Below are 27,930 nucleotides of genomic sequence, written 5' to 3'. Positions count from 1 at the left end.
CATAATCCTAGCCATCTTCAGAGTACAGTGTGGTAATACTGCATATAACCATTACTACTATCTACTTCCATAAGTCATGTTCACTAAACCTTAATGCTCCAGCTACAGTAAGTAATAAGTGTTCATGTACAGCAACTAGGTGAGTGCTTATTGTTGAGGCATTTTCTAAGTACTTTGAGCACATCCATTCACATAATTATTCAGCAAGCATGTGCTTTGTATGTGGGAGAGATGTATTTGTGGAATGAATTTCGGTACCATGTAAACATTTCCCAGTAACTCTTGTCAGTCTAGATGGAGTGTTAGGAATGTTCCCATGGGGCAAAAATCTGACAGTAGGTTTAAAGAAGTCTTCCTGTTAGACACTTTTAGACAGGGACGCTGAGGGAAGTTATTTCTAAATGATCAAGAACATAGGAAGTAACTCAACTCAGTAAGGTCTTCCTTTCCCTGAGTACTCAACTCAGTAAGGTCCCCCCCCCCCCCCAGAACTGAGGGTCAGCTCCAGAAGAGACTGAGGAAGTGAAGACTTTAAAGTCTTTATTCACTTCCTGGGTTTTGCTCACCCAAGAGCTGGAGGACAAGGAGCTTGGCCTCGAGTGGGAGGTACCAAAGGGGCGTGGTCTGACGGCGACAGGGCGTGGCCGTCAGGCCGGGCGCACACTGGCAGCAGGCGCGATGGCGGCGGACGGAGACTGGCAGGATTTCTATGAGTTCCAGGAGCCGGTCGGGAGTGTCCAGGACCAGGAGAACTGTAACGCGAGCCCGGAGGCTGGAGCAGGGGCACACGCGGGCGGCGACAGCTTCCCAGCGCTGGTTTCCAGCCTGGAGGAGAAGCTGAGCCTGTGCTTCCGCCCTACATCGAATGCTGAGCCCCCGCGGGCGGCCGTGCGGCCCATCACGGAGCGCAGCCTCCTGCAAGGGGACGAGTGAGTGCGGGCCAGGGAGCGGGCGGGAGCGGCCCCTACCTCGCCCTGCCCCCGCCGCAGCCGGGAGTCCACGTAGGCCCCGCCCTGCGCCCTCCTTCCTCTTCTGCTGCTCCCAGCCCCGCCCCGGGGCTGCTGGCCTGGCCGGCCCACTGGAGTTTAAATGCCCGCTGCTCTGCCTTCCCATGAACCCTCCTGCAGACCCCTGAGTGATTCCTTGTGGGAGACCCTGCCTCCTGGGGCACTGCGGGTCAGTTCATTCATTCAACTCGTTTCTGTTAAAGCCCCTGCCATGGGTTTGGCATTGGGGATGCCGGAGTGGGTATTGCTCCTCTCAAGTAGGACACAAGGTGGTATGGGACATAGGTTGGTTAAACACATGTTTTGCGCGTGTAATGAGTGCAAATGGGAGATTTCAAATGGGATGTCCGAATGAAGACTTCATAAAGAAAGCAAGCTGCAAACTGAATTCTGATGGAGATCTGGGAGTTAGGTAGAGTGCAAAGGTGTGAGATACCACTGAAGTAAGTTACAGAAGTCTGACAGAACAAACTATCACAGGCAACAAGGGCAGCTCTTACTATGACATCTATTAATGTAACCAGATGGCCGGCACACAGCAGCAGTGGCTCCAGTCTTCTTGGTGATTAGCTTCAGTGAGGACATTCACAGGGCTTGATGAAAGTCCTTTATTCAAACACTTTTAAACCCAATTATTGTTTGCTTAAAAGAGAGTTGTATGGTTTTGAGTCAGGAGCTAGCTAAAAGAATGGTCTGAGCCAGTGAGCTAGAGTGTTATGTTTGCTGGGGGAGAGGAGATCCTAAGAGAACTAGCACTCTTTGATGGTGGGAAGTAGAGCCAGTTTCCAGAACATTGCAGAGGTGGAGGGAAACTCTAGACTTAGTGGGGAGAAGTAAAATGACAACATTTTATTACATCATAGTAATTTTGTGTGAGAACGTGTGTGATTGTGGCTGGGTAATACAAGCATGTCCTTGGAAGTCAGAGTGCCACTTGTACGGTTAGTTCTTTTTTTCTACAACTTGTGTCCCCAGGGTCATTGGTTTTTGTGCCAGGTGCCCATAGGCACCAAAATCATATGGGGAATTCTTGATGAGATTGGTACTGTTAAAAAGTTTTAATTTCTCAAGGAATTAGATTTATCAAGAAAGAACAAAGAGAAAGGACATATGTAAACGTGGGTCAATAGCTGTGTTCTCAAGACCTGTCTGTTTTTATGTTCTCCCTTTCTCAAGGGCAGAGGATGGGTATTTGAAAGTTTAAATTCAGAGATAAGCATGCAGTGCACCACAAAAGGTGACTTCTGTAGAATTCCTCAAAGAGCAGATAGCTTCCTCTGTGCATAGATTTATATAATTGAATTATTGAGGCTTACTGCATATTCTCGATTTTAAACTTATATTGATGTGTAACTTACTTAAAACGGATGAGTGTAGCTTGTACCAAGATTCTTAGAAGACCAATTTTTGGTTCAGCTGGACTTTCTGGAAATTTTATTTTAGTCTGTACTTGAAAGTTGGTGGCTGTAAAAGCGTTTCCTTTTTTGTTTCTTGCAGCCCAAGCTGGCCTTGAACTTGCTATGTAGTTCAGGCTGACCTTGAACTTTAGATCTTCCTGCTGCCCTTCATATGCTAGAATTACATAAACCAGTAAGCCTGGTTTTATTTTGTTAACCCTTTCCTTCCATTTGGGGATAGGGTCTCATATGTCTCAGGCTAACCTCAAACCTATTTTGTAGCTGAAGAATGACCTTGAACTCCCAATCTTTCGCCAATGTCTCTATCTAGAGTGTTGAGATTAAAGGTGTGTACTAACACCCAATTTTCTGTGTTGGTGGGACTTAACCCCAGGGCTCACTTATGCTAGGCAAGTATTTTAGCTTCTCCCCTTCATCTGTAGCCAGTGTTACTCTTGATAGTGGTTTTTAGTAGGTGGTGTGTTGAGTGTATGTCTCCTGATTTGGGAATGTGTAAAAGATCTTTTCAGAGCTAGGACTCACTTCTCCTATGTTCTCTCTCTTGTATACATTTGCTTTGGAGGGTCAACTCTAACCCATTTGCCCACATGCTGCCGTGACTTGGATCTTTTACTTCCTTGAGCTTTGGTTTCATTTTCTGTCAATATGGATTGTCCTTATCTGCTCCAGGAGAGCCACTGTCCAGAGGACTTTGACTCCAGTATGGACATCTCCTGTCAGCTGTTTATGATGGGCTGTAATACCTTACTGTAAATATGAAGGCAGTTTAGACGTCTTGACCAGACAATTCTGGGACTCTTGGACAGAAGTTGGCCTTATGTCCTTCCAACTATAACTGCTCTGACCTTGGCAGAGAAAGAGGCTTGTTTATCGTCTTCTTTTTTTCTTGGACTCTGGAACTGACGGCTGCTTCTTCTGGGAGATACTCCACTGTCTTTATCTTCTAGCCTCTTTTAAGAAGGATGTGACCAACAGACAAAACAACCCTTCCAAACCTGGGACTCCTCACCTATCAGAATATTCTGTGACCTTGGCCAGGGTTGGCTATGTAGTCAAGGTTAGGTTTCAAACCTGGGACAAGCTGAGGTATTCATTAATATACCAAAGTAGACACTGGCTGCCAAGGCTCTCTGTGTTCCTCACAGGGCCCCCCTAACCCTGAACTCTCTAGTCTAGGAGGAGGGGCTGCTCGTCACTGTATAATTTGACCATTTTTGTTACCTTTGGGCCTTCTAGCTGCTGCAGCTGATTCTCCTCTCTCTCCATCTCCTACGACATAGCCCAGCTTAGGGTCATGGCATCTCTGTAGTCTTCCCAATGTCTCTGTCTCTGCCCCTGCCTATGCTCTCTCTTATAACTACAGTGAACCCCTCCTTTACCACACCTAGGAGCAGTCATGGTCCATTCCCTTTCTATTTCTTCTTGTCATTCATTCACTTGTTAGTATTTGAAAAGTTGGGGCCCAGGATAGTCAAACTCAGCAAGTAGCTGACCTTGCTTCCAACTCTAGTTTCTTGACATTAGAGAATATTCCAGGTTCCAACAGGGATGCAATCTGAGTGAGCCCTGCAGAGGGGAGATCGGTAGGGTGCTAGACCCCGATTTTTGAGGCTGATTTGGGTTTGGAAGCTACACATCTCTTGGGAAGTTATACCTCTGGCGGTTTCTATTCTTAAGTATAGGATCTTGTTTATTGAATCAAGTATGTTGCTTTTCCAGTTCTACACTCGCATTGCTAGGTTTTTGACCTGCTAGGATTGTTCGTAACCTGATTGCTGACGGACTTGCACAAATATTTCATGACTTATGCGCTATTATGTACATGTCGAAAATTTTAACGTTAAAGAATATGACATGTAGCAGTTTCCCAGTAAGTACTCAGATGTACAGTGTGTGACCTCATTCACCTCCATCACATTTCATCTTATTGAACTCTGGCTCTAATTTCCCTCATAAAACATTGTATTTTTTTGTGTTGGTTATTATTTTGACACCCACACCTGAATTTTACCATGAAGTTTGCTGTTTCTGTCCAGTATGGTTTGTAACTTTTCTCAGTGCAGTGCGCAGTTTGTGTTCATACTTAGGTGGAGCTGGATACGGTATTTACTTCATGTCTAAGCTTTGTTTTGTGGCAGGTTAAGGAGAAGGTAGGCAACTGCATGGGCTACATAACCTTCCTGTGCCTAAGAGATCTCTCATTCCTACCCTGCATCAGTCCCAGCCTCATCCTGTTACAGTCAAGCCTCTTTGGAAAGCACAGTGGTGTGCACTTTGTGTTTCTGGAGACAGTACTGAGATATCCCCTGTTTGTTAACTGAAAAATGAGGCTAGTAAAGGTTTCTGCTTCTAATGTTTTTGAGAATTCAACAAATTTCCCACATTCTCGCCATATCTCCATATTGCCTTCTTTCTATACTGCTTGTTTTTGTTTGTTTGATTTTCCTTTTTTACATTTAGTTACTTGTGTGTGTGTGTGTGTGTGTGTGTGTGTGTGTGTGTGTGTGTGTGTATGCTCTGCCATTCTCTGTGTGTGTCCCCATAAACTTTGAACAGTGCCCTGTACATAATCTACCTTTAGATTTCTTCCTTCTTCCCTCCTTCCCTGCCCCCTCCCTCCCTCTTTTCCTCCCTTTCTATCATGCCTTTAGGAGAGTTCTCTCTTCCTTTCTTTGTTTCTTTCTTATTTCACAAACAAGATGTTGTCAGCCCAATTGTATGATTTCTCATGACTCTATATTGGTTGATGTTTTCTAAGAAACAATGCACCTTTTATTTTATTTTAAGTCCTTTTACTATGGCACTAGATTTTTAACGAAGGCCCTGTGGAGTGGTACGTTTTACTGATTGCTGTTTTCTTGTGTTTAAGGATTTGGAACGCCCTGACAGATAATTATGGGAATGTCATGCCTGTAGACTGGAAGTCGTCCCATATGAGGACCTTGCATTTGCTTACTCTGAACCTCTCAGAGAAAGGGGTAAGTGAGGAGCTGGACCACAGAGGCTGTGTTGCCAGTGCTGACCCATGAGTCCCAGGCGTCCTTCTGTTTCTCCCTCCTGGCACTGGAATTTAATGCCTGGCTTTTTATGTGGGTGCTGTTGATCTGAATTCAGGTCTTCCTGCTTGTGGCTCCCCATATATCAGCACCCAGTTTCTCCTCCTGTCGCTGATTTTTGACTTTTTAATGCATGTCCATCCTGCTAGTGCCAGATGAAGACACTGTAAGGCTATAGTGCTGCAGTGGCTAGGGGCCAGAAGGAAGAGAGGGTTTGAAGTGGACACTCGAAGAATTATAACTGTTTAAAGCTGGTGAGGAAGATAGACACATTATTTAAATTTTCGTTTCACATTGTTTTAAGTTCTTCAGAAGAGAGCAATGTAAGTTCACGTCAGATCCGCTGGCACTCTATTTCATTAAGTGCAGTCGTGGGGTCATTGGGAGTGTAATGCTGTGGGCTGTCATAGGCTAAATAGTATTAATGTCTTATGAAATGATTTTTTTAAATATATGACTTGGAAAAGCCTGCTGCTTTCAGTGTCTGGTGGAATATAGAATTCTGATTCTGTTTCCCAGAATTCTAGTGGATCACCAGTCTTACTGTTTGTTCCTGTCATTAACTGTTTAAGCTTTGCAGATTCACCCGACACACATTTTATATGGGATGAGAACTAAATAGCTTTTGTTCCAGCTTCTGCTTATTTAGGGCCTAGCTGTCCTCTGGGGCTCTGTCCAGGTTCCCCTCCCTCGCTGAAGCCTCTTATTACTGTTTTAGCCTCTGCTGAGCTCATGGAATTATACAATTTTAGAGTTGACAGGAACTTTAAAGGACACTTAATCCAGCCTCTCAGATGGGAGACTCTCCACCTAAGGCCTGGCTGGCAGACTGATCCAGATCCTGTCCTAAATCCCTGCAGGGAAGAAAGCACTCTCCTGTGGACAGGTTGGGGACCCCTGTAGAGATGTGAACCTTTACTGTCCTGCAGAGTCTAGCTAGCCCTGGTCTTTCATGGGAGCTAGTCCCCACAGAGCTTTGGTTTTGTGTCTCTAAAATCACTATTGTGCTTTCTTATTAATCCTGTTTCCGAGTCTGTTATTAGATTGTAACTTCCTAGTAATTGTTTCTGCCTGGTCCTTGGTGAGTGCAATGTTATCCATCTGTGGAAAAAAAATAAATGAGTGAATTAGCTTATTCCTGAGACTGTAAAGTCAGAGATCATAATGAAAGTTTTGCCTTGTTTTAATTTTTCTTGTATTGAAATGATCCATGAGTATATTTTCTTATTAACATTTTAAAATTTGAACATAAAACAGTTCATTTTGTAGTTTGAAAAAGGAAACACAGTAGCCAAGCACTCTGATCCGACCTCACTGAATAAATGTCTTACATTGTTCTTGCTCTGTAACTTTAGTCGCCTTTGTTTTCCTTTGCTGTTGTTTTCGATGCCAAGAAATGCTGTGACCATGCTAGTGACTAGTTAGGCCTCACCATTTAATATGAATACTGAATGCAAAACTTTACCTGGAAAGACTCAATTATTGACAGACAAGTGACAATCAGTCAGTCAGTCATGTATCATGCGGTGGCTATTCCACTGTTAAATAAAACTGAATTAGAACTTTACTCCGTAGAAAGATCACTGTAGGCATGGAGTTCCTGAATAGATAGACAACAATTATATCAGAGTTATAATGTTGCCCTTTTAGGTGGTTTTAATCTGGGAAAGTAGTGTTATTTATGTGCAGTTCAGTATTTTTTCCATGACCGAGTAATGCAAAATTTACCTTTTGGAAGCACTCTTTAGATTATGCTGGTTGTAAAATGGGGTCTACAGGGCATTTCCCCTCTGCAGAATAAGAGAGTAATTTGTTTTGTTTTGTATTAAAAGCAATAGTCAGGAAAACAGCAGTTAGATTTAGTTATTTTGTTTTTTTTTAATTGACAGTCATGACAGGTATTTCTGTATTTGTTGGGTTTTTTCTAGAAGTCTGGCACATTCCACATTCTTACATGGGCATGTTTCTCTATCTGCTGTGTGTGCAGTTTAATGTAGGGAACTAGTGGGATCAGCTCTGTGTCTAACCCGGGCATCACAGGAGTGAAGGAAAGCTTGGCTCCAAAATGCACATCATGACTGATGTAACTAATGAACCCATGTCAGCCAAAGTTAGCTTTCAAAGCCCTAAGTGCTTTTAGTACTGGCTGGCATATTTCATCTCTGTGGGGAATGGGCCTGGTTTTCTCCCTGGAATGATGATCTGGGATCATTATTTCTGTTGTCATGGAAATTTAGTAATGTGGTATTGCTGTGTTTGGAACCTGCTCTCAATGAGTTTTCTTCCTTAGTGTACTCATTCGATGGAATGGTTCTCTGTCATTTTGGCTTAGGGTACCTCTTGTGAATCTTCCCATTTTTTTTTTTTTTTTTCTGTGTAGAAGAGGACCATTATCTTCTTTTTCTCCCTCTCTTTTCCATCTTCCTCTCTGAACTAGGTGTCATATATAGCCCAGGCTGGCATTGAACTTGCCACATAGCTGAGGATGAACTTGAATAGCTAGTCCTTCTGTCTCTACCTCCCAAAAGCTGGAATTGGAGGTGTGCACTGCCATGCCTGGTGCAAGAGCAACTTTTTTTATTGTAGCACATCTTGATATCTTTTAGAAAGAGAAAGACTATGATAATATATTCCTTCATGGGGCCAGCATGGGGCCTCCATTTGTGGTGCCCCGCACCACGAACAGCTACTCCGAACCGGGCAAGGCCTAAGGGTTTGAAAGAAAGACACAAGTCCATTATTCATGTTACCAGAAAGTTTTACTCCATCTTGAACTGCTGTCTCTCACGACTGCCTCTGCGGTCCCACTCAGGGATAATTTTAGGGAAGGTATGCAAATTCCCTAGCTGCTGGGTGGAAGGGTCACCCCCTAGGGTGAAGTCTGCAACCTAGGGTAACTGGTAACAGGAAGACCAGGTGTGGGGTGGCTTGTGACTGGACCTATTAGCATAACAAAAGGGGGCGTGCATCTCTCCAAGGCATGCAAGGGGGCAGTCCAGCTCGCCCCAAGTGTATGGATGGGGGGGGGGTTGGTGTGGTTATTCCAACATATTCCTTAAATTTAATATTAAAATTAAAACTTCATTTATAAGCCAGAGAAGAAATATAAAACAAACTTTTGGTATTCAAGGTACAACAAGGAAGGGTGATGAGGCAGGTGACTCTGAAGTGTGAGAATGCTAATGACAACTTATAGGTCATGTGTATCATCTTATGCTCTTAAGATCACAAAATGACCTAGCCCCTCCCTCTGTTGTTTCTGTGGTCTCATGAAGAGCCCAGTCTTTGACATTTCTCTTGCTGAAATTATATTCTTGTTTTGTTTTTTTTCCCCCAAGACATGGTTTCACTGTGTAGCTCTGACTGTCCTGGGACTTACTCTGTATAGGCCAGGCTGTCTTCATACTCAGAGATCTGCCTGCCTAAGCTTCCCAAATGCTAGAATTAAAGGCATGCACCACCAACTGCCTGGCTCCTGAAATAGCATTTTTAAAGACAAACTGTCATCATTTAGGAGCTAGCACTGTGGGACTGATGTAACTCTTGCCCTTCTTCCTGGATGCCTGTGCCACATCCTAGTCTCATTTTCACTGTTAGACTTTATGTACCGACCTTCTCAGAGGATGAAGTGGCTCTCTTACTGATCACCCTCAGACTCTAACCCCAACACAACCTTGCCCCCTCCCCCGACCCAGACCCTGTCATCCCAACATGAGCCTGTCAGAATCCCAGGTTCAGTCCATTTTGACATTTCTGTGTGTGGCACAGTGACTTACTTATAGCCACTTGTCAGTCAGCCTTCAAGGGCCACAAACAGTACTTCATTTGTGCTAACTGGACCCCAGCTTCTGAAGCTGCGGATGTGACTGCGTATGGTGCTGGGTGAGTGTGGAGATTGAAGGAAGTCTGGCTGTAGCAGTTTCTGAATGCACACCAATCAATTAGCTGTTTCTGGCATCAGTTACTCACTGCACCATGTGATTCCATGAAAGCCGGGTTTCTGAACACACAGCATGTGTACTTTGCCCTACACATACCGCCGAGTACTTACCAACGCCACCAGAAACACCTTGGCTGAAGTGCAAGCCTATTTCAGTAAGACATGCACTGCAGCGTTTTCACTGCACTCACCAAGTTGTCTTGTTCTTACAGAAACGTCATTGTTTGATCACAGAAACTAAGCACGGAATGCTTTCCTGTTCTCACTCTCAACCATGCAGGGGTTACCTCAGTGTATCTTTGGGCTGTAATGAGTTGGAATTTTGCATTTTAATGTCTGTTTGAATTGCTGACTTGAATTCCAGCAAAAATTGTTCTGGGAATTTGGCTTAGGATTAGGACAGGGTTTTCAGTCGTCTCTGAAATGGTCCTACACACGCTGCTGCTAGTTTGTACTATATATTTGACATTCTTAGCATTGAGGGTTATAAAATCAAAGTATTGATCGAGTTCAGAAAGTGTGTGTCTTAGGGTATTCAATTTTCACACAAGATTCAGTCTGTTGTGTAAAAACAAATATGTACATTTGCCTCACTAGTGTCTGCTTTCATTTAGTAAGTGAAAAATATACACCAAAAGAACTGTAAAATACACTTCTACATTTCTTTATGTTTTATTATCAGTAGATGTTTAATTTGTATAATTGTTTTATACATACCTAGGGCCATGTGAAAATTTCTTGGGTTAAAAGGGAGTGGTGAATAAGAGGTTTAGGGCCAGGAGAGGACTGACAGTGTCTTTTGCTAATTCTTGATGTTGCAGTTGCAACACCAGTGTGGGCCCGTCAGTCACTCACTCACTCTCTTGTTTACCTTCCCACACACCATCTGGGGAGTTCAACTTCCTGTGTCATTGGAGAACGACCTTCACTCCTGCATTGTTTCTAACCTTGTGTTTATTTCCTCTCCTTTCTCCTGTGGGTATCTTTCTGAGAATGGTTGCAGGAAAGGTAAATTCTTTGAATACTGAACATCTAAAAATGTCTTCTGTTTAGCTTCCACCTAGTTGTTAAATTGGCTGGACATTACATTCCAGGATGGCTTTTTTTTTTTTTCTTTAAAACAGGAAAATTGCATTGATTGTTTTCTGGCATTAATTGTTGCTGTTCTAAATTCAAATGTGTATTAGTCAGGGTTCATCTGGGACAAATGATATATTTGTTGTTAATTAGATTCCTTGTTTTGTGCCTGGACAAACCACACCAAACCAACATGGTCCCTTGTGGAGAGGTTTAATTGAAGGATAGGACAGGGGTCGAGGTCAAGAGAAAAGGAGGAGAGAGAGGGAGAGAAATGGGGGGGGGGAGGGGAAAAGGTACAGAGAGAGAGGGGGAAGAGGGGGAGGGTGTTTTGTGGTCCGGTTTTGCTCCCAGGTGGAGGTGGGCTTCTAAACCTGTGTATCCTGGGAATGCTTGGGTGCTTCCATAGTGATGGATGTTCTAAGTCCCTGTCACCTGTGGGTGGTGCCATCGCTGGTGGTAAGAGCTGTTCTGATACAAACATTCCTCTCTCTTCTTACCATAAAAAGAAGACAAGGGGGGGTGATGGTGAAAAGGGAATTGGGACATTGGGTCTCTTAGGCTATTTCCTGCTGTCTTGGGGGTGTTCTAGAAGTGTACCTGTTTTACACCATCTGCATTCGCATCAGGCTTCTCCGTGAACAGTGGCTGTTAGTCATGTAACAGGAACTGATTAATAGTTTGGTTAGAAATTTTTTTGTATCTGTCATTGAAGGAATGTAGAAACAAGATTGATAAGATAGGGTGAGAATAGTAATGCCAGAAAGATGACTAGAAGGGGCGTTACAAAGGGGAGTGTCCACTTTCATACAGGGTTTTCAAAGGTCCAAGAACTGAAGGTCTCATGTTCCCTGGAATTCTGTATGTCTGATTGTAGCTCCTGGATTTTATCTCTCACTATCCTGGATTGGTTGATACAGAAACAGCATTCTTCATGGAGGAATAGGCAAAGGCCACCTTCTTTAGCTGTCAGGATGTCCAACCCCCATCAGTTTTGAAGAGTCATGGCTGTTTTTGGATAGTGAGCAAAGTTTCAGATACTTCTTGAAAGCTGTTGTCGAGTGTGGAGGTGATCTCATATTTGGTCATGAAAGTAGTTATCCCTGCTATCCCAGTGCCAGCACCTACAGCTATTCCTGCAGTGACCAAGAATGGCACAACCTGAATTCTTCTCTTGGGCAGCTGTCTACAACTGGGATTGGCAGGGGTTCGTTTCCCTGGATTACTCCTGGTTCAGGGAAAAGGAGAACCAACGTGCAAACCTGACCTGCTGCCAGGCAAAGTTATACCCGAGTGCCACAGAGGACTGATGTATTTTGGATCGCTGGGCACTGTGGCAGAGATGGAGTATCAACGATTGTGGTTGTATTGCAGTCTAGGGAGCCTAGTGTTCCTACAGGATATGTCCCAAATGTCTTAAAACAGTTTGCCATGCCAAAAAGAAGGATAAAGGAAAGGAATGGAGTCATTGAGACATCAGAGTCAGGGCAGCTGATAAAGGGTGAGGTAAGGTTATTAGGCAGCATCACTGGAGAGGTTGTAAGTGGCAATTGCAAGCTCGTTCCAGGGGTACACATAGCCAGCAGTCTTTAAGGCGGCTGGGTTGGGTGACATTAAGGAGTTTGTATGCCGAGGTCAAAGTCCGAAGCAAAAGGCAGAACAACAAGCTGGTGTCATTTATGGGGAATGGGGGATGTTAAGGAACTAAGAGCCTCAGAGGAGTGTTTGATTATTTCTCCTACACTTCTGATATCTAGACGTTGGACAATTGAGACATATTTTCTCTGAATTTTTGTAGTACTTACTTGCGACCATGGTTGGTTTTCACAGTAGAGCTTACCGACAACTCCTGTCTCCCACTTGGGATCCCATGGATCTTGTATGTAGAAAAAGAGCGTCTTGCGTTGTTAGTAGAAGTGGTGGGTCTGTGATCCTAGCATGTGTATCTGACAACACCAATAAGAGCAGCCCCCATATTTGTCTGGCCATATTTTACAGTCATCTTTTGTCTGGTCAAAGAGAAAACAAGTAAAGAGATCATAACACTTGGATGGGATAACCGATCGATACAGGGATGACAGCAATTTGGATCATTCCTGACATCCAGCCATGGAGCAGTTTCCTGACCCTACTTGGAATGACTGTTTGCTATCTGTGGGGGTTTCTTGAACCTCGAATCTCCAGATGTGTGTGCTATCCTGGATAGAAACAAACAGCAAGGGGCGGATGAGAAGCCCATGTCTACTCCAGTGGTGTTGAATGTCACTGACAGGGTGAAGTCTTATTTTCTGGAACTGGGGACAAGGTGGGTGGTCTCGACGTCTTCTGGAACTTAGCAGAGCACGGTCCTGTTAGGGTTTACGTGTATGAAGAATGTTTAGGTGGAGGGATAAAAGGTTTGAGGTGGGACAGGTAGACCCAGTGAGTGTCCCTCAAGTTTAGCAGCTGTGGGTGTCAGGAGAATCTCCTTAAAGGTCTCTACCATTTAGGAGAGAGGGATGAGGGCCGGTTGTCTGGAGGAGATAGGAGAACTTGGTCTCCAGTGTTGTCAGGCAGTGGGCAAGGTTCAGTGTGTGGTCGGTGTAGATTGTGGTCAGCAAAGTTCCACAGGAGAGAACTTAGGTGGCAAAGTAACAGGGTGAGTAGATGGTCTGGGAGGGGAGAACATTTAGGTGAGAGGCCAGGAGTTAGGACCGGATGCCCATACATGAGTTCAAATGACAAGACCTGGAGAGGTCGCTTGGGGAGAGTGCGTAGTCTGAAAAGAGCCACAGGTAGGAGTTTTACCCAATCAAGGTGAAGTTCCTGTGACAGCTGCACAAGGGTGGTTTTTAAAGAGTGCTTGGTTCTTTCTACTTCACCTGAAGATTGAGGGTGGTGGGAAATTTGAAAATGTCAGGGGATGTCAGATTTTGAGAGATTTGGGAGGTAAACTGATGACCATTGTCTGACTGCAAGGAAGCTGGGACACTGATTCAGGGGATGATCTCTCGGAGGAGGAGATCAGAGACTGTCTGAGCCCTTTTTTTTAGTTGTGGGAAATGCCTCTACCCACTCCAAGAAGGTGTCTCCCAAGAATAGGAGGTACATGGCACGTCTGACAGTGGGCATGTGGGTAAAGTCAAGTTGCCAGTCGGTTCCAGGAAGAGAACCTCGGGCCTGATGGGTAGAAAAAGAGGCGCTATGATTATTTTGAGTTGAACTCTGATGTCTGGCAGATTCTGCAAGAAACAGTGATAGATTTTAAGAAACTTAAATCTTCAGGAGTAGGCAATAGGTGGGTCTTAATAAAATAAGACAATGCTTGGCTGTTAGGATGGAAGCATTGGTGAAGACAGGACAGAGTTTGACAAGTGTCAGGGGGTTAACGGTTTTCCTGTCTGTCTTGGAAAAACCTCTTGGAGTTTTTCAAAATTTACCAGTTTTAAGGCTGCTCTGTGGAGACTGGCCAGGAGGAAGGTTATGAATCTGTCTCTGGCTAAAATACCACCTGCGGAATTATGATCCCATTGGGGATCTTGGTCAGGTACTACCTCAGATCCAATTGGGCATGTTCCATCTCTTTGATGGATCTTGTCTGCATGCATTTTTGCCTGCTCCCAAACCCGCCGGCATTTCTCAGGAAGTAAATTATTAGTAAGGATTGTATGTACCTCATGGAAAGTCTGGGATTGGGTGATGTATTGGAACTTTAAGAGTTGGAGGTGTAGGAACCCAGTCTGCTTTTTATTTGGGAGAGTTTATTTAGTGAGGAACGTGGACATGGAGTAGTAGCCCATTGACACCAGCCACCTCCTTTAGCGGAAGGACTGGTGCTGGGCCAGGTGTCTCTGGAAATGAAGAATTTGGTGGGAGTTTGGCTGTGGCCTTGGAGCATGTAATGGGGGGAGTAAAACTAGGTGCCAAGGCAGAGTGGCCCGCAGCCTGCACCAGCAGAGAGCCAGTGTGTGTGGAGATGGGGTGGGGTTGGGGGGTGCGGTACAGAAGAGGATGAGAGAAGGCGGGAAGGGGTGCTCAGGGTGGGTGGTGTGTCCACACTCGAGTGTGAGTCCAGCGGTGGAGGAGGGGAGGGTTCTGGAAAGTTTAGAGTAGCAGGAGTGGAAGCTGAGGTGGTAGTATGTATTTTACCTCGGAGAGGGAGTGGCTCGTTAGCTGGGATGAGAGCTGTGGTGTCATCTGCTGTTTGCCTCATTGCTAAAGGAGGTGGGTGGGGATACAAGAGAAACACAGAGAAGGGTTAGAGCAGAGATTGATAAATGCCTGTACTCAGGTAACCTCTTTCCATTTACCAGATGGTTGGCAGTATGAGTGAAGGTCTCGTAACATTAACAAGTCTAGGGTGCCATCTTGTGGCCATTTTGAGTCATTGTGTAATGAATATTGAGTCCAAACATTATTGCAGAGTTGTATCAATTTAGATGTCTGTCCTCAGCTGGGGCATTAGTTTTAGATATTTGAAAATTTCCAGGAGACATCCCAGTGGGGAGCCCAGTGATACCTTCTGAGACATTGAGTTGCCCATTGGGAAGGGGGAGCTATTGAGTTATCTCAAGTGATGTCCCAGTATATAAACTCAATAGAGAGAAAAATATCCACCTACTACCAGAGGTCTGAGTTGTCACTCCCCACCAGGCCTGGACTTCTGTAAGAACCCTTAGGGGGTGAAAATTAAGGAGCATTCCCAGGAAGGTCAATGTCTGTTTTGGACCTTGGCTGCAGAGAACTAACCCTCCTTGCCCACAAAGGCTGGCCAAACCTTGTTTGGGAAATTGGGGGTTCTCTTTACCAACTGGAGTGGTAAGACCTATTAATCTGCTCTATTAATTTGCTGGTGTTTGTGTGGGAACCTTAGCCACAATCTGGTATCAGGAAAAGTGAAACTGTGTGGTGTGTAGCTGACCTGCCTAAGTGGCCCATGTGGCACATGGTGGGCCACAGTGGGCAGCGGCCCACGAGTATGTCCTGTGGTCCCAGTAACAGCAGCAAATCACATGGTGGAAGTCTGTGGCAGCGGGTGGGTGGAGGTGGCGGCATGAGTGGTCGTGATCAGCTGCCTGGGAAGTGGTACAAAATCGCTAGGCAGTGGTGCCAGCAGTTAAGGGAAGCAGGCGGCTGCAGTGCCAGGCAAGGACCCAAGGCTGGGCAGGTCTCAAGAAAATCTAAGATCCCCGTACGGACCACCACTCTCCTTAATTAGATTTCTGGGCTCACTCTAACTACCCCAAACCTGCATGGTCCACGTGGAGAGGATTAATAGAATGATGGGACAGGGGTTGGCGTGAAGAGGAAAGAGAAAGGGGGGGAGAGAGAGAGGGGGGGGGGTAGGATGGTTCTGTCTTTTATGGGGTAGTGACATCATTTACTTCCAGGTGAAGGTGGCCTTCTGAACCTGTGTATCCTGGGAATGCTTGGCTGTTTCCATGGTGATGGATGTGCCAGATCCCTGTCATCTGTGGGTGGTGCCATTGCTGGGGATAGGAGCTGTCGTGATGCCAACAATATTAATTTCTGATTCTTTTTCTGCTATTTTGCTTTTGTCTTTCACATATGGCGTTCTAAAATTTTACAGTTGGTGTGTGTGTGTGTGTGTGTTTTCTCACTGCTAGGCCTTTCCTGGCCTGAGATGCTATGAGAAATAGAAAGAGAAGGTACATTGTCCCCGGGGGTAGGCAGAGAATTGCAGTCAGTACCAACAGACGTGGAGAGCAGCAGGTCTTTCCCATGCTTCCGTGGGAAATCAGCATGCCAGGGGCCCCTTCGAATCCTTTTTCCTTTCTCTAGCTTTATTCTGGCTGGAATTCATCTGAAAGTTCCTGAAACTCTTGTATAAAGAACTGGGAATGTTCTAGAGACCTGCATCTGCTCCATTGTATATCATAGTTTAAATATATCCTATATACTAGTAAATAAAATTGCTTTTTTAGATAAACCTCTCTTACCCCAATTACTGGGGCTTGAACCTAGGGCTTTAAGCAGGTTGTGAGCTATATCCCTAACCATTTTGTACTTTTCATTTTGAGACAGGATGTTACTAAGTTGCCTAGATAGGCTTTGAACTGAGATCCTCCTGTCTTATCCTATTGTTGGCTTTACAGGCCCGTACTACCATGCCTAAAACTTTTTAACTCAGTTATGTTAAAATATTAATAAATGGTTTAGTGTTCTCTATCTAAAATGATGGCTTTTGATTTTGGATTTTTTTAATTGGAATATTTGTGGGTATATAATGAGATACAAAGGTGGGACCCAAGTGTAAACATGATTACAATATTATTTTATTTATCTATATAGTCTGGCGGAATTTTTAATATTTTTGGTCTACATGTGTTTTGAGCACAACCTGCCACACTGAGGTCATATGAGAAACTTCCCCTGGTGACATCATGAAGCTACTCAATAAGCTTCTGATTTTGGAACATTTGGATATTAAGGATTTTTATTTATTTACTTAAGTTTTAGATTACAGTTGCTTGGTCTTTCATGTAATATTATATAATAATTGATTAATACATCAATTTAATGATATACTATGTGCTGTAATGGTATGTTTTTTTCTTCCATAGTTTGTTCTCATTGTATGCTAGTTCTTCTCGGAGAATAGAGCTCTAAGTCATGTGACAGTACTAGTTCCTTGATTCTGTTGAGTCTCCCAGGTACCTTTCGTCATTGCTGTTGATAGAAAACTCAGTATTCCTAGAGGGGCTGTTTACATTGGGTTGGGTAGGTGTGAGAGAAGCTGACTAGCATGACACAATATCCCAGGCATGGCTGCAGCTCCTGGGTACTCCAGCTATTGCTGCTATAGCAGACCTGAGATGAACAGGGGAGAGAGAGAAGTTCCTAGAATCTGTAGAGATCAGCTGAGAAGTCTGCTTGACTAGAGCCAGAGCTGACAAATGGCATTGTGGCAGAGAGGAGGACAACAGGAGCCCAGCACTCTCCTTCTCACCTTGCAGTCTCCTGGTGTCCATCAGTGATGTGTAACTCAACTGGAAGCCCGAAGTCAAGGGCATCCTTTGATCTGGTCCATGTGGTCAGCCTGCTGTGCACAGAGCTCAGGTAGAAAATGGCTTCGAGGCGATTGGAGGATCTCCAGCATAGTTAGGCTTAAAGGTGTTTTAGGACCTGCAGATGTTCTTTCTTCTTTTAGATGTTCATCTGGGAAGCTCAGTGTGTCTCATGGACAGGTACTGCCTGCCAGGATGTCAGTTACTTTTACTCTGAGTATTTGAATGTTAGGAAGTAGTTTGTAGATAAGTTAGTAAAATTTTAACAAATGCCCCTTTACTAACCATGTACTTAGTGCTACCTTCTGTTTGCTTCATGCCCTATAGTTTGCTAATAAATATTGTACTTTTTTCTTCTATACAAGTGTCAGGTGGATACTGCCCTTGTCTCTGTGCTTGTTTCAGACCTTAGGAGTGCATGTCATTTTAAAGTTTGTTCTATAGTACACTTACTGCTGCTGGGGCGTATATAACATGCTGTGTGTGGGGTGCCTGCCAGTTACCCCCTTCCAGGGAGCTGCATGCACTTTCCCATTGTATCAGACTCAGGCTTCCTTTTAAATGGGGTGCTTCTGTTTCTAGATGAGTGGTGGCTTGCTCTTTGACACCTCAGATGAAGAGGAGCTGAGGGAGCAGCTGGACATGCATTCAATCATCGTCTCCTGTGTCAACGAGGAGCCCCTCTTTACTGCAGACCAGGTATGGAGGTGAAGCCTGGGCCTGAGAGCCACTTCTTACACTGGCAGCAAATGACGCTTGTCAGAACACCCTCCTTTCCTGTAGAATAGTGTGGGCAGTGCTGGCTTGACATTGAGTCTTCAATGGAGAGGTGAAACAAGCTGTGTACTGTCCAAGGAAGATTATGTTTGTGAATTGGGAAGATTTCCAGGCTAGTCACAGTCTGTGATTGATTACAAGTAACAGAGGGTTAGTGTTTAAACCAAAATTTAAAAAAAAAAAAAAAACTTAAGAAGTTTCTGCTTTTTACAAGGTTACCCAAACATGAGTGAACTGGAATATTTGAGTTTGTTTTGAGGCAAGGTCTCTTTACATACCTTGACTGGCCTGGAACTCCCTTTGCAGACTAAGGTGTTCTCAGACTGTGGAGACCTACCTGCCTCTGCCTCCTGAGTAATTGAAATCAAAGATCTGAGCTGCCCAGCTTGGTCCGAGCAGGCTTCTTTCTGTAGAACCCTGGGTAAGAATTTTTAACAAACAATAAAAGTGTTTGTAATATTCTGTAGAAAGAAGCCAACATTATACCTGTGGGGTGTGGTAGTAATATCAAAGTCATCTTGAAACCAGCTGAGTCAGCCCTGTCATTGAGCACTCCTCCTGCACCTGTACTGTTGTCAGAGTGGGACAGGCTGCCTGGCTGTGCATTCTGTCACCTTTTATTTTTAGTCAGGGAAGGGAAGGTCAGTAAGGAGATATGTTATGGCTAGGTCAGAGGAGTACGTGTGCACGGGAGGAATGTCTTTCTGATTGATTCCCTGATTACATTTGTAGTTGGATTGTTCTAGGCTTAGGCAACTGTGATGCTAATGAGAAAGGTAATGACAGTTCAGAAAGCACTGTGACCCTGAGCAGTCTCAGTCCCCAAGAAATATGCTGGATGTCACGTTGTTTCTGTTTTTACAGAGTCCCCTGCTACAGTCTCCCAGAATGTTTTACTGTACTGTTCACATTGCTGTATGGGGAGGCTTCCTTCCTACTCAGCACGGTCCCTCTTGGGTTGGCTTTTACTTTCCCCAGCTGAAGAGCTATATGTAACATTCATTGATGCCTAGGTACTTTCAGATGTACTCACCGTGTTTTATATCAACACTGAATTCCATTTTTAAATGTTTTTTAATGTTTAAATGCCCTCCCACCCCCTTTTAGGTAGTGAGTATCTTTCTCTTCCCTTTAAAGTTTCTACTTCCCTTTTCTCTTAATCTGGAATCAGACAAGGTTGTAAGGCTTGAGTCATACTGCGTATTACAGTAGGTCCTGGTGTAATTACTGCCAGGTGCATTTCTCAAGTCTTCCTTCTTCTCGAAGCTTTTTTCCTGTCTGATTCTGGTTTTGGTCATTTAAAAATACCCCTTTGTCCTTCACTGAATTAATAAATGAAATTCTTTTTCTGCTAGAGAGCTGACTTCCTGCTCTATCTGTGAATATTTTTATGTATATTACATTTTGTAAGTTTTATGTCAAAGTAATGTAGATTACATTGATGTTGAACACACTTGTGTGGTATATAGTACATTTTCTGGTATTTACCATCTTTCAACTCTAGCTATGATCTGCATCTGAGTAAATGACAGCACCTTTTTTTTCAGACACATCAAGATCTGCTAGGGTCTGTTGAGTTGCAGTAGACATACAAGATCATATTCTATTTAATTTTGTGTTCATATATTATAAATTCCATAAGCAGTGTTCACTTCTACATGTGCTTCATGTACACAGTAGGCATTTAATGTCCCTCTACTCGGGTAATCTAGTAAGTACTGTGACACAATCAGGTCTTTTCTTGGTTAATTTATTTGATTAACAGCAGTGTACATGTTTTGGAAGGTGATTGAAGAAATTGAAGAAATGATGCAGGAATCACCAGACCCAGAAGATGAGGAGACCCCCACACAGTCAGACCGGCTCTCCATGCTCTCCCAGGAGATTCAAACTCTTAAGAGTTCTAGCATGAGCAGCTATGAAGAGCGTAAGAGACCCTCCTATGTCAGCCTCCATCCAACATAAAATGGCACGTCTCCAGAAAGCTTTAATTTTCTTGGGTCCTCTGGCCACAAGTTCTGTGCGCATACTTTGGCCATTGTTCAGGACTTGGTTGCATTTTCCTCAAGCCCTGGATTAGTTTGCTTTTGGGAGAATTTTCTGCAGTCTGGGGTGCTTCGACAGCCTGAGTTTATTTCCTGGTTGTTCTGATAAGGCCCGAGGTTTGGCTTCTCTCAAGCCTCCTCCCTGGCCTGTGGGTGGCCATCCTTTCCCTGGGCTTCCTTCTGTATGTACCAGTGTCCCACGCTTCTTCGTCTTCCTGTGAGATACTGGTCACATTAGATTGAGAACCGGCTTGTGCCTCATTTTAACTTAGTCATCTCTGTAAATATTCCAAATACTGGTTTATTCTGTGCTCCTGTGAGTTAAGACTTCAGCATGCATTTTCTGGAGAGAAACTTTAGCTTATAAAAAGCAAGATAGTAATGTATTTATTGAAAAGAACTCCTAAGTTTACGAACAGTTGTCTTTGATGTAGCTTTGAAGAATTTGGGGAAATGAGATTTCCTTAGAGTTGGATCTGTGTCCGTATTTGACAGCACTGGACTGTAAGTACCAGGGGGTTGGTTGTCAAGAAGAGGTCCTGAATAGCCATACCCAGCATGGGATTGCTCTGAGACTGGCAGCTGATGCACCATGACTATTGATTGCCAGGCCTGGTTCCCTCCTGGGTCAGATCCCATTATGATCTGGGCTTGTATCTGTGTCTTGACCAAAGGTCTGAGGCTGACCTGCCTTAATCTCTGTGTATTATGTGGCTTCTTTTTAACCTTTGGAAGATTTTCTGACACAGTACATTTTTTCCTCTGATATGATTTGGCCACACCTCTGTAGATAAGCCCTTAGCCTTGCTGGAGTACTAAATCCAAAATCTAGTCTTGATATATGATAAGATATAGGAAGTATGTATTAGTTAAGTTAGCATTCCGAAAAAGTTCCTTAGACTGGGTGGCTTAGACAGTGGAATTTACCTTCTCTGAGCTTTGTGGGCCAGAGGTTAAAATTCAACTCCTTGGCTTGTGGCTGGGGACAGCTGTGTTTCTCCTGGGTTTTCAGGAGGTGATGTCTGTCCTCTCCATTCTGTAAAGATAGCGGTTACATTTGATTACAGTAAGCTCACTTTTCTTTTATGACTTTTGTAAATCCTTCCCTGCAGCTCATCCTGTCTTATTTCGAGGAGCAGACAGTAGGGCTTCAGCTCTAGCCTCCTGGCTCTCCTGCTTTGGAGTGCTGGGGAAGAACCCAAGTGACTTCCATGGACTGTCCCTCCTTTCATCCTCCTGAGGATTGAGCAAGCATTTTGTTTGATCCCTTCTGACGGGTTCTTTTCCCTGAACCCTGCCTGGTTCCTTGTCAGTCTGAGTCCCTTCTGTGTCCCTTCACTCTGCTCCTGTGTTTGTTCTTTTCCTCAGACCGGCTTATTTCAGTCTTGGCTGTAGTGCTTTCCTGAGATGCTTGATTCATACACATAAAAATGGTTAAAGTTTTCATCTCGGCTGAGTACTTTACCTACTCTTCTCTACTCATATGTACCCACCAGAGCGTCTTAGTTTCTGAGAAGATCCCAGTCAATATAATTGCTTAGACTTTGATTTGCCCTTTGGTTTAAAGCACCCGTTATGCTGCCATGAAACAATCCAGTCTCAGTGTTCACTGTACTTTGTTTCTGGCCACAGGAGTGAAAAGGCTGTCAGTGTCTGAGCTAAACGAACTGCTGGAAGAAATTGAGACAGCCATTAAAGAGTACTCTGAGGAGCTGGTGCAGCAGTTGGCCTTGAGAGATGAACTGGAGTTTGAGAAGGAAGTGGAAAACAGCTTTATTTCTGCGCTTATTGAGGTGCAGAACAAGCAGAAAGAACACAAAGAGACAGCCAAGAAGAAGAAGAAGCTCAAAAGTGGCCCCTCTCAGAATGGGAGGAATGAGAGAAGTCACATGCCCGGCACAGTAAGTGATGTGCGCAGGAAGCACCTGATGCTGGTCACGGGCAGCTGCAGCACAGCTGGCCAGCTGTGGGTTTGGCAGGTCACACCTGTGCACCAATGGGGCTCTGTTGGAACATGCTTCCTCAGTTCCTCCAGAAAGGTGTTTCTCAGTGATGCTTACTTACTGTGCTGTCTGGATACCTCTGCACCTCAGCGTGCAGGGGGCCAGTCCGTGGAAGAAGAGAAGGAACAGGACAGTCCTTCAAGCAGAGGACTGGCCAGTGGTTACTCCTTATTACCTCAGAATGATAGTAGGAATCAGTTGGGCTGGTATGCTTATGAGTGGTTTTGTTTTCTTACTTGTGCTTAGCTCTGGGTGTTGTATTATAAGAAGAGAGTGCTTTTAGGGGTAATTGAGAACTGTGCCAAACCTAAAGGAAACAAGTTCCTACAGACTCATCAGAGGGTATGAGTGGCAGTTGCGTGACATCAGCCACTTGGCTGCTTAGTTGGCTGACGTGTGTGGCTGGCAGGTGAGGAACATTGGGATATTTGAAACCTCAAGCCTTCATAAAAGGGATTTCGTTTTCTAAAGTGATTTCACTGGATAAGCTTCATCATAAATACTATCAGTCAGTTCTCTACCTTTTTTTTTTTTTTGGGTGACCAGTTGGGGTACTGTATAGTCCCACCCTGACTTCATATGTGAACAAAGTTGGTTCTGTTTTTAGAGTAGAAAGGATGGGTAAGGTGATTCATTTTTCTAAAATGCACATTTTTGTCAATCACAATATAACATAGTAATACATGTCACAAACTAGTCTTATAGTTTAAAGTAATACATGTTTTTTCTTTAATTAAGTCTTGAATTGTTTACCAAAGAATGAAATCTCATTGGCAGATGTTGAAAGGAAGAGAATCTAGTTGCTGGTTAGCTGGGTCACCAGCATGTGGGTAATACATAATCTCACCATATTAACAATATGGCCAGTAACATAAATAAATTCACATTTTCTTAGTGTGATGTCTATTTATAGACTTCTAGAAAGAGTCGAACTTATAAATTCATGTTGAAGGATTCTGATGAATTTAGTTTTTGAAAGTACTAATTGAAAGGATCTTTATTTAGTATTTGTTTGACTATAATGTCCAGGAACATTTACTTTAAAATATCAAGGATAATATTTTTATTTGTATGTAGTATTTTAATAAAAATTATACCTATTTTAAGTTGCCTATTATGGTGTGGGATTAAGTGAGATGTTTAATTGGTAAATCCTAGCATGGTTGGTAATTTCTCCATGACTGGTGTCAAGGATTACATGCAAATCCTCTATTTATTGTGTTAGCACTAGGCTGAGAAAAACAAATTTATCCCTAGAGGGGTTTAAAGACTTCTTTTTGTAATTCCCATATAAATAGGGTTAGCATGGCTCCATTGTGTAATTTTGTACAGTATTTATGCTGAGAACTGGATTTGTCAGGACAGCAGGGGGTTTATAGTTAAACCTTTATTGGTCTTGTAATAAAGTCATATAAAACGCTATTTTATTTTCATAATATTTGAACTCGTGAAGTTGCTTCCTGGTCCCGATCTACTATTTGTGTTAAAAACTTCAATCAGAGCAGTAATGGCACGGCTCAACTCTCAAACGTGTTTTCTATGTCTTCTTTTAGCTCAGAATGCCAGAGAAAAACTGTCTTGTCTGTAACACAGACAGCCCAAACCTGGTGATTTGGAAGATAGTTGTAGGTGGTGCACAGAAGACCTTTAAATCGGAGCAGCCATTTGGGTCAGCAGGTTGCTAGAGGAATTCCTTCTGAGATACTTTATGTAACGTGTTTGTGGCACGTAACTCACTAAGTGGACTAGCATCAGCAATACCAATTCAAAAACTGGTACCTCCATAGATTGCCTGTTTTGCCAGTGACATCACTGTTTTCCCTCTCACCAGTGCATTAGAATGTTTCCCTGAGTGTGGAATATCTTCCTTTTGTTTTTAACAGTGCTTTGAAACATATATACCCACTTATAGGTGGTGTAGAATTTCCATAATGGTCAACTTGCTCTCAGGTCCAGATAGTGAACTCTGATAAAGTGTCTGGCTGGGATAGATCAGGGTTAGACTGTTCAGCTCTTGTCCTTCAGCATATTTGTTTCAAACATTTGCCTAAGAAATATATTGGAGGAAGTGTTAGGGCTACTGTCTAGAGAATTAGAATATTTTATCCTGGCATGAGATTGCATTAAACAATAAAGGAAATAATTCATGTCTTATAAAAATGAAATGTTACCTTGGTTTGAGTGTTAACTTTTAAAGTAGTGATATCCATGAGGTAAGGTATGGCAGTGTGCATTCATTTGGCAGGTTTGTGGAATATGCACTGTCCGAGATACAGTTGAGACTAAACCAGGCCAGGCTTGTGCATTGAGCACCGATTCTAAGGGAAAAGACCAATAGAAACAATGCTCGGCCTTTATGACGTCAGTGGAAGCAGATGCCTTGAAACAGTGCTGGCTGAGATAAGATGGTCGAGCTGCAGCTGAGTCAGTGTGAATGTGGTGGTTGCTTCTCTGCTGTGGTCAGGGATTGGCAGAGGCTTGTCAGCCCTTCTCCCTATCTAAGTTTGGAAGGACATTTAGAAGAGTCAGTCTTGGAGAAGTGTGATTTGGGGCAGTGGAAGGCTTGATGCTGCTTGTTTTGAGCACCTGGAGCAACACGTGGGTGGTAGAGGCTGGTCTGGTGGTGATTCAGCTTTGCAGGATGGCAGTCTGGTACCCAGGTGAAGGCGTGCTTCTTTATGTTTCACCATACTTTTATGCAGCAGGCCTTCCCTCACCTGACCCTTTCCCCTTCCCTTCCTGTGTTTTTAAACTTATCCTTCAGAAATTATGGTTAAGCATTCATTGCCTTCCTTTCTTTGAACCTTCTTTAAGGACTCCTCCTTCAACACAGAATGGACTAGGTGCCTCCTCTCTTGGGGTTAGTATGATCCATTTTTATTACTTCTAGTGCCATCGCAATACCAATCTTGTGTGTTTGTATGCCCATCTCTGTGGTGCTTTCTTGACGATACGACGTTTAACTTTGCTTTCTTGGTGTTTTTATGTCCAGTACCTAGTGCATTTCTGTTGGATAAATTAAGAGATTAATGATCTACATTTGTGTCTTGAATCTTTGTTTCAGGTAACAGCTCCACAGAGGCTAAGTAGCATATGAATCAAGGGTCCTGGGCTAAGAATCTTTGAATCCTGTTCAGCCAGTCTGGATGTAGAAACTTTGAAGTTTCAGGTTAAATGACATACTGTGTTTTAAGATTACTGTATACCGTGAGTAATGTTAGTTATTGTATATGACCCTCTACTTACTAGATATTCTGCTCGGAGATCTCTCACAGGAATCTGACATTTATATTGTGAAACCATGGTTATATTGTGGAACCAATGACTCACACAGACTCATTGAAATTAATAGGATTTCTAGGTCTTCACATTGTTAACAATGTGAGAGACTGTTTGCCAGTACTTCCCAGAAGTAAAGGTCTGATTGGCCTTTTAAATTTTACTGACTTGGTAGGAAGCTGTGGTTTGATCTATTTGTATCCCTTCCTGTGTTGCTTGTGATGTCATAATTGAGGTGGTTTTTGTAGGTATTTTTGAGGAGGAAATTCTTCAGCTACTGCAGTTCCATGTTGTGTTGTAGTCATTGGCTCCCATCTCCATGTCATACACAGTGCAGGCTCCTGAAGGGCACATTTGCAGTTGATGAGTGCCTCACCCCCCTCCAGTGAATACAGATTGACTCCCACAATGTTTGGCGTTTGGATTTGAATTAATATTATTTCCCCAGGATTTATTTTTCTGGTGGGGGATGGAGTAGGAGAACCAGGCTCCTATTTATACCAGACATTTTCACAGATCATTAATTTTTAGAGGCAGTTCCATTGGGTACAAAACCAAGGTGAAATATTCCAGGATATGTTTTCATTCAGTGGATCCTATACCTGCAGAATTATCTCAAGTTTGAAAGCCACTGTTGCTTACCTGCCTCTGTAATTGTGTGGATAAAAAGGGACATACATACCCTTCCAGAACCATGAATCTTTGGTTTATAGGACAGGTGGTAGGTACCTTACTTCCCGTCTCTGGCTGCAAAAATATGACTCTTTAGTTATCTTTTCTACTTGGCCTGATCACTTTGAACTTTCTAGAGAGTTTAAAGTCTTATTACTCTCAACACAATAAAAATATATTAACTGGTATAATTTGGTAAGCTTGCCTCTAATAATGTTTGGGAGATTAGCAAGTGATAACTTATAAGTTCTAGAGAAAACAGGAAACGTGATTATAATTGATCCTACATCACTGCTTTTGAAGTTGAAAAGATGATTGCTTAAAGATGGAGAAGAGCTAGGCAGATGCAAGAAGCTCTTCCTGGGATACGTTTTCTCCCATAGATGCATTGATTCTGATATACCTCTTATTATGACTATTGGCCAAATTTTCTTTAATTCTTCTTGTCTTGCAAGAGTACCCCCAGTGATAGTTTCCCATTTAATTTTGTTCAAAATTGACATTGAGGAAAGAGAATTTTGTTTTCATTTAGACAGCCACTATTAGATATCTTGGAAATTATTTTAATTCTAGTTCTCACCCTAAAAGGTATATTCTGACATATCTACTCGAAACTTTGGCTTTTGTTTGGAAAAATTAAAGTACCCGAGACCCTCTTTTTTCTTTCTTTAATTTGGAATTTTTAAATTGAACCTTTGCAAAGGTAGTAAAGCAAATTGCTTCTGCCCCAAATTCCTTCTCAGTTTAGTTCATAAATAGTTTTACTGAAACACAGCCATATCTGTTCATCTACTTAGCACCTGTGACTCTTTTTATACTGTGGAGACAGAGTTAAAGAGTTTCACTGGAGGCTCTGTGGCTAGCAAAGCCTAAAATACTTAGTCTCTGACCTTTTTCAGAAACAACTGGCTCTCTGACCTTTTACAGAAACAGCTGGCTAGTTCCATATTTAAATTGAGTATACTTAATGTGGGGGAAAGGAACTAAAGAGAGAGGGCTCAATAGTTAAGAACATTTCCAGCACCCTTATCAGTTGGTTCACAGCTATTTCTCACTCTAGTTTATGGGATCTAATGATCTTTTTGGCCTCCAAGGGCATTTCATGCATATGGTTCACATACATATGAAGAATATTTTCTAAATATTCTAATATAAAAGAAATATAAATTCTAAAATAAAATATTTTTTAAAATTTGGAGGGAAAATATAAACTCAATTTAGATTTGAATGGACAGACCACAACATATAATTCACATAAAATATTGCTGTGTTTTGTCCTAAGAGTTTGTCACTTGCCACTTCTTCAGTAGCCTGAGTTTAGCTTACAAGATGGCCATATATTGACCAATCTATCTTCAAGCCTCACAGGATCCTGGCCCAACAATAGACCTTTGCCCTCTGTGTGTCTAAGCTGTAGCTAAGCAAGGTACCTGGTAGGTAGACCAGTTGTCTCTAGTTTGGAAATGAATAAATTGAATAACTGTGTTGGATGTTGTCTGGGCACAGTTTTCCTACATAGTGGTAAAAGATGATTTAACAGAAAATGAGTGGAGAATGTGCTGATCAATCCTTTCCTTTTTAAACGGTTCTCCATGAAAGGATAAAGTTGCCTTGTATCCTCAAATGCAGATATTAATATATTTTCAACA

The 27,930-nt window shown here is 43.1% G+C and overlaps 1 protein-coding gene across 3 annotated transcripts in view; it reads left to right on the top strand.

The window, feature by feature from the left end:
- Positions 1-663: 663 nt before the first annotated feature.
- FEZ2 (fasciculation and elongation protein zeta 2) overlaps positions 664-27,930 on the top strand; it is a 42,799-nt gene continuing 15,532 nt past the window's right edge. For all 3 annotated transcript variants that reach the window (XR_013975165.1, XM_080923139.1, XM_080923138.1), the window contains exons 1-5: positions 664-929; positions 5,295-5,403; positions 18,088-18,204; positions 20,068-20,209; positions 21,960-22,228. Coding sequence is in view for 2 of the 3 variants with exons in the window: in XM_080923139.1 (XP_080779265.1) it covers positions 679-929; positions 5,295-5,403; positions 18,088-18,204; positions 20,068-20,209; positions 21,960-22,228 (888 nt within the window). In the remaining variant the exon portion in view is untranslated. The remainder of the gene's footprint in view (positions 930-5,294; positions 5,404-18,087; positions 18,205-20,067; positions 20,210-21,959; positions 22,229-27,930) is intronic.

The sequence above is a fragment of the Micromys minutus genome, assembly GCF_963924665.1.
Source record: "Micromys minutus genome assembly, chromosome: 1".
NCBI classification, from domain to species: domain Eukaryota; kingdom Metazoa; phylum Chordata; class Mammalia; order Rodentia; family Muridae; genus Micromys; species Micromys minutus.
Note: the sequence above shows the minus strand (reverse complement) of the source record. Positions and strands in the feature narration are given on the sequence as shown.